At 41.6% G+C, this 10,075-nt stretch overlaps 2 protein-coding genes across 5 annotated transcripts in view; one reads left to right on the top strand and one right to left on the bottom strand.

Moving 5' to 3' along the window:
• Positions 1-5,874, top strand: part of lect1 (leukocyte cell derived chemotaxin 1) — a 13,001-nt gene extending 7,127 nt beyond the window's left edge. Inside the window, exons 5-7 of the mRNA XM_015378051.1 lie at positions 4,303-4,453; positions 4,773-4,879; positions 5,425-5,874. Of these exons, the coding sequence (XP_015233537.1) occupies positions 4,303-4,453; positions 4,773-4,879; positions 5,425-5,649 (483 nt within the window). The 3' untranslated portion in view covers positions 5,650-5,874. The remainder of the gene's footprint in view (positions 1-4,302; positions 4,454-4,772; positions 4,880-5,424) is intronic.
• A 924-nt stretch (positions 5,875-6,798) lies between these two features.
• sugt1 (SGT1 homolog, MIS12 kinetochore complex assembly cochaperone) overlaps positions 6,799-10,075 on the bottom strand; it is a 55,066-nt gene continuing 51,789 nt past the window's right edge. For 3 of the 4 annotated variants that reach the window (XM_015378047.1, XM_015378048.1, XM_015378049.1), the window contains exons 13-14: positions 8,797-8,891; positions 6,799-8,327 (exon numbers count right to left, since the gene is read on the bottom strand). In XM_015378047.1, the coding sequence (XP_015233533.1) occupies positions 8,261-8,327; positions 8,797-8,891 (162 nt within the window). In that variant the 3' untranslated portion in view covers positions 6,799-8,260. The other variant, XM_015378050.1, reaches the window with a different exon arrangement.

The raw sequence follows: 10,075 nt of genomic DNA, 5'->3' as shown, positions 1-10,075 counted from the left end.
TTTTTAACACAAGTATCTGTACTTTTACTCAAGTACGGAAAGTGAGTACTTTTGCCATCTCTGGACGTTAGCAACAGCATCTGTACAGCCGAACTGTTGAGAAAAGTCTAAATCATGTCACAGACTATGCATCACACTGACAACGCTGCATAATTCCACCATATATATTTAATGCTCCGAACTTCAATATCAATGCAGTTTTTGCACCATGTTTTTGCTCCCACACTGTTTACATTTGATCACTGCTGCACTTTAAGAAATTTAAAATGTCATGAAAGCTGTACAAAAAGAAACGTCTAATAATTTAACTTGAAGTGAAGAGAATGTGACATGTAAAGTTAATAAAATAAAAAGCATGCAATTAAAAAAAACTAATCTAGAAAAAAATACATCTAAGAAAAGATCAAATTAGCTCTCAAAAGCTAATTTTTTCAAAGATTAATTTTTGGTTTGCGTATTTTTATTTATTTATTCATTTTTCCATTTAAAATACGTATTATTTTACTGGCAAAATTAATGAAATAAAATTCCTTCCACACAGAGGGACATGAAGTTAATATCTTGTTAGTATTAGCTCGACTTCCTACTTAATAATAAATGTCAGTTTGGTAAGCTAGGACATTTTAAAATCTTAATTTGTCTTTACATGAAGAGTTATTGAAGTTTAAGGGATTAATAAATGCAGCCCGTGTTGCACGGTCCTAATTACAAAAATCTAAAGCTCCTCACAGGTATTTATGAAAACTAATTCTCTATGCTTAACATCAGCGCTTTAAACAGCTGCCGCTTTAATTATTGCTAATGCGTACTCGGAAATTGGAGCAAGTGACCTATCAGGACCACACAGGTGACTTGTGACGGCGTCGTAAGCCAACACACACATATGCTCATCACAAACAGTAGGAGCATGTACGGCGTGTGTGAGGATTGTTATCGCAAAACACACCACAGCGTGTGATTGCTCAATTGAGGCTGTGTGATAATTAAAATCATTTAGTTCTGGGTAAGCCTCACATCCACATAAATCCACATCAGCACAACTGCCTCAACGTATACGTGCATAAACACCCCCATCTGTACACCAAAAAACAACACAATTAATTATCACGCAAGAGTGCTCTTATTGCCTCTGTCTGCCTCATAAACGATCATTTATTTCACATTTGTGCTCGTGTGTGGGTTTGTGTTATTGCCTCATAAATGATCGTTTTGGCGCCCTGCTTGTGTATGTGACGCCGTCAGGGTGTGTGAGCCTCTGTGTGTTTGGAGACAGGGAGATGTTGTTATAATGGTTGCTGCAGGCTGGTCATTTGCTATAATTTAGAATGATGGCATATATGGGTTAGATAAGCGCACACGGCACACACAAACCCTTCTTGATCCAGTGGGAGTGGGTCAGATAAACTCTTATCAGTCAGACAGGCAGTGAAGAAGAGCCCCCCCCCTGCTTTTATTTGGCCCTCCAGCAAATTATTTGGAGCTGGGAAAGAAAAAGTCATTTCTGAAAGGTTCCTGAACGTGACTTTGGCTGGTGCAGCTCAGCCTGTGGGCAAGATCATCCCAACAGAGTTCCCCTTCTCCCTGCAGGCTGTGGATACTGAACGCATTTGTTTATGCAGAGAAACCTCGCCTGCTTTTTAAGCAGACTCACGTCCGTTCAGGACGTCAAACCTTTTCCCATCAGATGCTGACAAGACTTGACATCATGTGTATGCAACTAAATGTCAGTGCACAGAACAATCTACATACAGGCAGCCTTGAATGCCTTCAGGCTCGATTTTATAATCCTAAAAAGAGCATTAAAGGGGCACCAATAATGAGGATTAGACTTGGACAGGATGTACATAGAGTGGGTTATTTAAAGGGCAGTGACAAGACCCAGAAAGCCCAGAAGGAAACTGTTGTTTTGTTGTAGTGATGTTTTCTTGTGTTTGATTTGATGATGCCTCCAAAAACTACTGATACACCCTAACTTTTACTCATTCTGCTAAGGGATGTTTTTTAAATCAAAACAAATCTGTTTTTAATGTGAAGTGGAGGGGAATTTATGCGGATATGAAAGTAGGTGAAGTTGGGTTTGCATTTCTATCAGCACATTTACCTAAAATAAAAATAAAATAAAAAACAGTCTGTAAAAAGGCTGCTTCATAGGTCTGTTTAGGATAATTATCCTGCTGGAAGATGAAGCATAAACCGACAGATTACCTGAGCTGCAGGAACTATTCAGAGCAGTGCCCTCCTTTGCTGATCTGTCAGCTTAGGTGAAAGGCCTTGTCTTGAAAACATTGAGGAAATGGACAACATTGGAGAACTTCCAACTCGTCCTCTCCTTCCTTTTGAAGGTTCTGAAAAAAGTTGTAACTGAACAACATGATTTTATATACAGCAGTCACTCTGAAGGTTCATATTAAACGACCCGGACAGAATAAATCTCCACTGAATCCAGGAATTGCTCTGTAACACGAGGCACTCCTCAAGGTTCTGCTTTTGGTCCCACTCTCTATCTACATGCTTCTTCTAGACCAATGGATCAGTTGCTATGGAGTGTCTTTCCATTTCTATGCAGATGACACTTTACATTAAAATGGACTCTTGCCCTTATTCTGCTGTATCATCCAAGGTACCCCTACCATCATTGTCCATGGACAAGATAAAAGCACAGATGACTCATTAATTCCTGCAGCTAAACAACTTAAAAAATAATGAAGCAATTTTAATCTGTACCTACCATCAGCTTCACTCACCCCTCATAGCCATAATCAATTTCTCTGGTCAGGATATTTCTTTTCAGTCACCAGCCTTGGTGTCGAGTTTAACTCCCTATTTCCAACTTCAACATTAAGCCGTCTTCATGTTGAAAATATTGCAAGCTTTGCTCCATCACTTATCTTCACCAATTCTTTAAAAAAAAACATCCTCATCTCCTTCAGGCTGGATGGAAATCTTTAGAAGCTTCAGTCCATTCAGAGCAGTGCAGACAGATTTCCTTGGTTTCTTCTCTGTTCAAAAGATTTTTTTATTATAATGCTATTTATATCAATTATTTAAGACTTAGAAAGATAAGTATATAGAAAGTCTATAGAAATATATATTTAAAGGCAGCGCTATAAGGGAAGCGGCTCATGGCGGGGCCCTTGGCAGCCATAAGAACGCAACAAAAGCAGTGTTCTGTGGCACACATGTAAATCGTTCCCCGATCAACGATTTGTACTAGTGTTGCACCAATGCCATTTTTGGCCCTGATATTGATACCATCTGCAAATGATATGTGTGTATATATATATACATGAAGAACTGCATACTACTTAGATGTAAAATATTTGCCATCATGGCTTTGTCAAGCACCTGCCTACCTTTGTGAAGCAGGAAAAGACTACCGGTAATACAAAGTGAATCCAGGGGAACGTTTCATTGCCTTCCTGGAATGGGTGACAATAGCTGAATAAACTTTTGGCTCTCAAAATGCTATTGGTGTCCTATTTGTTGGTACTCGCCGATTAAGATTAACTTGACTCGGCGAAATGGATTTGCTCCACATATCCATCTGGAAACCTTCCGTTGAAGTAATTTTGGGAAGGAGCGAAAATACTGGTTAGCTGATTGGCCTATGTTGGTGATAGACGGGCCAAATAAACCAATCAGATCAACAAAGCATATGACGTACTAACAGAGCGACGACGAAAACACAACCACAAGCCAGGCTCTTGCTGCTGCAGGTAAAGGCTTGTTAGACTCCAGAGCAGTGTTTTGCTCTTCTTTCAGTGAAGAAATACTCTGTAATTCCGATAAAACTTGCTCGATAGCCACGCTAACGCTAGTTTCATCGGCTGAAGCCGCCATGTTCTTTAGACTGAACTGTCGCGCTTCTCGTTGCGTCACACCTCAACCCGCCTCAAAGCCAATGCTGATTGGACGTTCGTTTGGTGAACGGCTCCAAATTTTCTTTAACGGAAAGTAGCCAGACTGATCTGCGAGTGAAACCGTGAAGGCTCGCGAAAATCAGGATGGTCTCACGAGGCTAGATAAAGATATCACAATTTTAGTCTTGGATCGCGGCCCCGCCCAATACTGGTATCGGTGCAACACTAGTTTGTACTGAAACTCAAATCTCAATAACAAATGCAAATTCTAGTTGACATTAAAGAAATTGATTGATTTGATATAGACTCAATTGAAGCTCTAAGATATGATTTAGATCAAACTTATTTCCAATATCATATGATGTTACGCCTATAGCAGGTTTAATGTATTATCTTTAAGCTTTGACTGTGAACGTGGTTCCTTTTTATTTTTATTCGGCAGAACGATGAGGTGATGCCCGCCAAAGTCGATGACGATCTGATCCTGGTGGCTGCAGGCCCCCCTCTGCCCGACCCCTCCTTCCTCAGCACCAAGATCATGGACCTGTGTGGAGACCTGCCAATCTTCTGGCTCCGCCCCACATACTCACCCAGTAAGCACGCTGCTATCTGTAACGATTTCAGATGCGACAAGGGGAAGATTTTTGTGCAATCAAAGAAGTGGATAAAAACGATAAAATTGGGCCAACTGTCTCAATTTTCTATTTAACATCCCAGCTGTTTGGTGTACAGCTGATGAGAGGAGTGTAGTATGCAGAGAGGTCAAAGGTTATAAAAAACAACATTTTATTCGCCTCAATCTGAAGATTTCAAAACTGCTGCCTGAGAAGCAGCTCAGCAGCAAAGAGCCGTACCTGATAAGCGCCCCTCCGCTCCAACATCTGTGATGTGATTTCACTGTGATGCGTGCAGGAGGCCAGAGGAGGAGCAGAGCCATCGCCCGCCAGCGCCGCCAGGCAACTCCTACGGAGGACTATGAGGACGTGGAGGCTGAGTTCAACCCAGAGAACCCCTATCAGGTGAGTCAGACAGACTCACACTTCCCTTCCTCCTCCGCAGTGTTTACATCCGGCCAGAGCGTTCCGGCCTGTCTGGTCGGATAGAAGCGGCTACCTGAGAAGGCCTTTTCCTGAGGAGAACTTCTCACAGCTGCAGGAGCCGCAGCAGATGCTGGGGTCATGGTGGAGGGGCCCGGCCCGTCACAGCAAATGAGTGTATGCATTTCCCCTACGCGGCTGTCTAAAGCTTTCTTTTCAAGAATGAGGCTGTATGAATAACCCCCCCTCCCTCCTTCTGTGGCCCCTCTGCCCTGCTAAACAGTCTCAAACAGACACATCCTCTCCCCCTCCCTTCCAGCTGCTCAGACTGCAGCCTCCCCTCATCTTTGCCCTGTTAATTCCAGGCAGGATTGTACAGGAAAACCAACTGGAAAAACCCACTTCCAGTCCTCCCAGCTGAAAATCCATATCCAACAGGGCAGAAATAAGATCTTATTCATGGCTAAACATGCCCGCTAGGAATCGAGTCACTCAGTCTGACTGCTTTCCTCTCTCCATCCCTGCAGCGAGGACTGGAGGGCGACCAGGGCACCACGGATATCGACCCCATGCTGGACCACCAGGGCATATGCTGCAACGATTGCCGTAGGGGTTACACCCACTGCCAAAGGATCTGTGAACCGCTCGGGGGCTACCATCCATGGCCGTACCACTTCAGAGGCTGCAGGGTGGCCTGCAGGGTTATCATGCCCTGTAAATGGTGGGTGGCACGCATCTTAGGGCTGGTGTGAGAAAACCCCAAACTCATCTGAGACGGCATGGGGTTGAAAGGGAGGCGAGATGAAGGGAAAAAGTTTAAAAGAAAAAGGAGGAGTTGATAACTTTACTTGTAGGATACTGAGTTTGAGCAGATTTGTACCAAAAAGAACTGCTGCTGTGATTATAAACCTCACATCTATAAAAAAAGCTGATTTAGACAATAAAATGATGTACAGAGGCTGCAAATGTTTTTATCCTGAAAGATCCACCAGCATTCAATGCACAACATGGTGTTTGGAAAGCAGAGATGGTGACAATCCTAGATATGAGCAATGTCTGTCCTTATGTCGTCTAAAATTGTGTTAATAAATATCTCGAAAGAACTGCAGAAGTCAGGAGCTTTACTAGGCCTTCCAGGAGGATTCATACATCTGGAGAAGTGAAACGTTTTTTTCATAACTCAGAGGGTTCAACGCATTTATTGGGATTTTAATATGACAAACTAGTATGATGAACCCATATGATATTTTATTTTTTAATTTTGGAAAGATTGACTGACTTTAAACTGACTTTTAGAAGTCTCCTACGGTAGGGTGGTGGCTGCATCATGCTGTGAGATCGGGGAAAACAGGGCTATACTGGGAGAAACTCGTTACAGGAAGCAAACATTTGAGAGCAGGATGACCCAATAACATGACGCTATATTTGGTTAGCAATAACATCTCAGGTGCTTCTGCTTAAAAATCTAATGTTTAGGCAAATTAATAACAGTTTATTCACAAAACGTGTAATTTCAAGGCACTTTACAATTCAAAAAGATCATACAGTCAAATTGATTCAGAATGTTCTAAAGAAAACCATTTGAATGCATCGACTTATTGACTGGAAGGCAATCCCTCGCACCAAGCATGCTTGTGTGATTGCTTGAGTCGATGCAATCAACTGGTTTTCCTTAGATAGAAAACTTTGAATCAATAAAGTGAATCTGTAAAGTGCCTTGAGATGACATGTGTTGTGAATTGGCGCTATATAAATAAACTGAATTGAATTGTAGTGACAGTGGAGAGGAAAAACTCATTTTTAACAGAAAGAAACCTCCAGCAGAACCAGACTCAGTGTGTCGTAGGCTTCCAGAGTCCATTCAGTTAAATATGGCCCAATCAGACAAGAGAAAAATATTGCAATGTCATGCTTTGGAAGTACTGTACTAACCTTGCTTCAATCTAACGACAGGTTGAGATGAAATGACCCTAAGGTTCAGACATATTCATGAAACAGATTCATAGGTTTTATGTTGGTACTTGCAGTTTCCCCACAGCATGATACAACCTCCACCTTGTTGGGTATATTCAAAGGCAGCCGGAATGTTTTGTTTATTAGGAATATTAAATATGGACATCTTATTAAAAGTATGGTTTACCTCAAAGTTGTGATTTCTTTTCCTTTCACATGAACCCAAATAAAAGCCAAAGAAAAAGGTTGTAACGGGACCACATGTAAAAAAGGTCCAGGAGGACGGTATGAGTTCCTCAGCAAGGCGCCGTAAACATCTGCTTACTTTCCATCTGTTTTAACTCTGTCTTCAAAGTTGCTTTTAATAAAACAATGTGCTGTATCTTTCTTCAGTTTTCATTTAAATATTTTATCTTCTTTCAAAACTTCTCAGGGTGCAATATCAAGAAAGTAAGCTTTTAAGTTTCAGGCCTCTTCATTCCGTTACGGATCAAAAGAATATATGTTATGTGATGATTCGTCTGGCTTCTGTCGTCGGGGTTCGGTCGGCGACGCCCCCTTTCTTCCTCTCATCCGGCCGCCGCTCCAAAAGGCCCGAGCCGAAAGTTTTCCAGAGTTCTTTTAATGTGCAAGTCAAGGATCTAGAACTCTTTAATGAGACTAAAGACTCTGCAGCCGTCACGCTCCCAGATCTTACCCACGATGCAAAGCGCTTAGCTCCTTTTGATGTCGCAGAGCCGCCTCGGGCAGGGGTAGGGGGTAAGGATGGGGGCGGCGTGTTTGTGTGAAGGATACTGGTGGAGTGAGTGTGTGTGTGTGAGATGGGAAAAAAGTAAAGTGTCACAGAGCTAAGAGTTCCATCCAGAGTCACAAATGGCTGTTTGATCATCAGGAGAGATGAAACGATGTGTGATGAATTTAACACTTAACTCTGTGTGAGAGGCTTGATGATGTGGTTAGGGAGGCTGATCCATATTAATGCTCCCCTGCTCTGGTAGGACACCCCCCCACACACAGTTACAGCTGCAGCATCTACAGTATGAGGTGGGAGAGAACGCTTCCCTCATCTTCGGCTGGATCCTCGTCCTTGGCCAACATACCCTGGAGGTGGGTGGGGGGGGCTCTTCCTTCACGATACCAATCTCACTGCAATAAGTAAACCCTGTCCTCAAGGTGTCAGCCGTATCTCAGCCGCCTGCTCTCATATCAGTAATACCACATTTCAACCGCTGCTGGCACATAATCACAGCACATGCTCCCTCCAATCCCGTCACAGCGTTCTGCCATCTTTGAGTCAGAGTGAAACATTCAGACACTTTCCATCCGATTCCAGACAAAACTGGCCGAAACAATACAGGAAACTGATTTAGAGACAAAACAAGAAATCTTTTATTTACAGCGAAGCTTGAGTCAGACTGACGGAGCGACAGGAGTTGAGCCATCGGCAGAAAAGTCAAGACGGTCGTCGGTGCAGGTTCTTTACAGAAAGGGGAAAAAAAAAAAAAACATTCATTTATAGTTAGATCATTTATTATGCGATTGTACATTTTTACATTATGCTGAAAATGGTAAATTATAAAAAGAAAAAAAGGCTTTGAAACGGAAAGGCTGAGGCTGGTTTAAATAAAAAACATCTGAAGGCTGAGTCGATGTAATTCAGGTCTAGCAAACACTTGTTTCCCTTTAGCAGTTCGTCAACCTTAAGAAAACCCAAACAGAGCGAATCAATCCCTTCAACAGATCATTAAAAGTCGTCCGACAGCATACAGGGCCTTGTTGTTTCAGTGGAGTGGTAGTGCCTCCCTAAGAAGCTGACCGCTGAACAGGTCGCCAGGCAACCAGGGATCCCAAAGGGGCTCAGGTGGGTAAATGTGAAGACAGACCATGTTTTTAAAAAAATGCAAGGATGGGATGAAGACAGAGGGACATAGGGAGACGGTCAGTACTTCTTGAACTCTACGTCATCTGGAGGCTTCACATCCACCTTCCTCGTCCCCACGTCGCCCCAGTTGGTGCTCAGGACCGTCCCACCAGACTCCATCTGCAAAGGGAGGAGAAATGGAGAAACAAAAGAAAAATCACAATGGTGGAGCAAGAATTGAACATGTTTTACCAAGAGCCCAGGGGGGGGGGCATTTGTTCCATTCTATTTCATTTTGGTTAGAATTTGTAAAAAAAAAAAATAAGAAAGAGCTAGTATTCAAGTTGATCCAGTGCATTTGGTGGGGGGGCAGAAGGATCATTGTTGGACAATATTTAGCACACATTACCATATGTGTGGGGCTACCGCAGACTTTCTACCTCAGATGCACTAAAGAGCATCATCACTGATCCTTCCTACCAGCTGCATATATAAACATCACTGCTCCAAACAGGCAATGTAAATTGTGTGTGTACTATTCTAACCCATTCTATTCTATTTGATTCTATTCTATCCCATTTCATTCTATTCTAACCCATTCTATTCTATTTGATTCTATTCTATCCCATTTCATTCTATTCTAACCCATTCCATTCTATTTTATTCTAACCCATTCTATTCTATTCCATTCCATTCTAACCCATTCTATTCTATTCTAACGAATTCTATTCTATTCTATTCTATTCTATTCTATTCTATTCTAACTAATTCCATTCNTATTCTATTCTAACTAATTCCATTCTATTCTATTCTAACTAATTCCATTCTATTCTAACTAATTCCATTCTATTCTATTCTAACTAATTCCATTCCATTCTATTCTAACCCATTCCATTCCATCCCATTCCATTCTATTCTATCCCATTCAATTCTATTCTAACCCATTCCATTCTATTCTATCCCATTCAATTCTATTCTATTCTAACCCATTCCATTCTATTCTAACCCATTTCATTCTATTCCATTCTATTCTATTCTAACCCATTTCATTCTATTCCATTCTATTCTAACCCATTCCATTCCATTCTATTCTAACCCATTCTATTCTATTCTAACCCATTNATTCTAACCCATTCCATTCCATTCTATTCTAACCCATTCTATTCTATTCTAACCCATTTCATTCTATTCCATTCTATTCTATTCTATCCCATGTCATTCTATTATATTCTATCCCATTCCATTCCATTCTAACCCATTCCATTCCATTCTATCCTATTCAATTCTATCCCATTCCATTCTATTCTATTCTAACCCATTCCATTCCATTCTATCCTATTCAATTCTATCCCATTCCATTCTAT

The sequence above is a fragment of the Cyprinodon variegatus genome, unplaced genomic scaffold (assembly GCF_000732505.1).
Source record: "Cyprinodon variegatus isolate N-32 unplaced genomic scaffold, C_variegatus-1.0 Scaffold163, whole genome shotgun sequence".
Taxonomy (NCBI): domain Eukaryota; kingdom Metazoa; phylum Chordata; class Actinopteri; order Cyprinodontiformes; family Cyprinodontidae; genus Cyprinodon; species Cyprinodon variegatus.
Note: the sequence above shows the minus strand (reverse complement) of the source record. Positions and strands in the feature narration are given on the sequence as shown.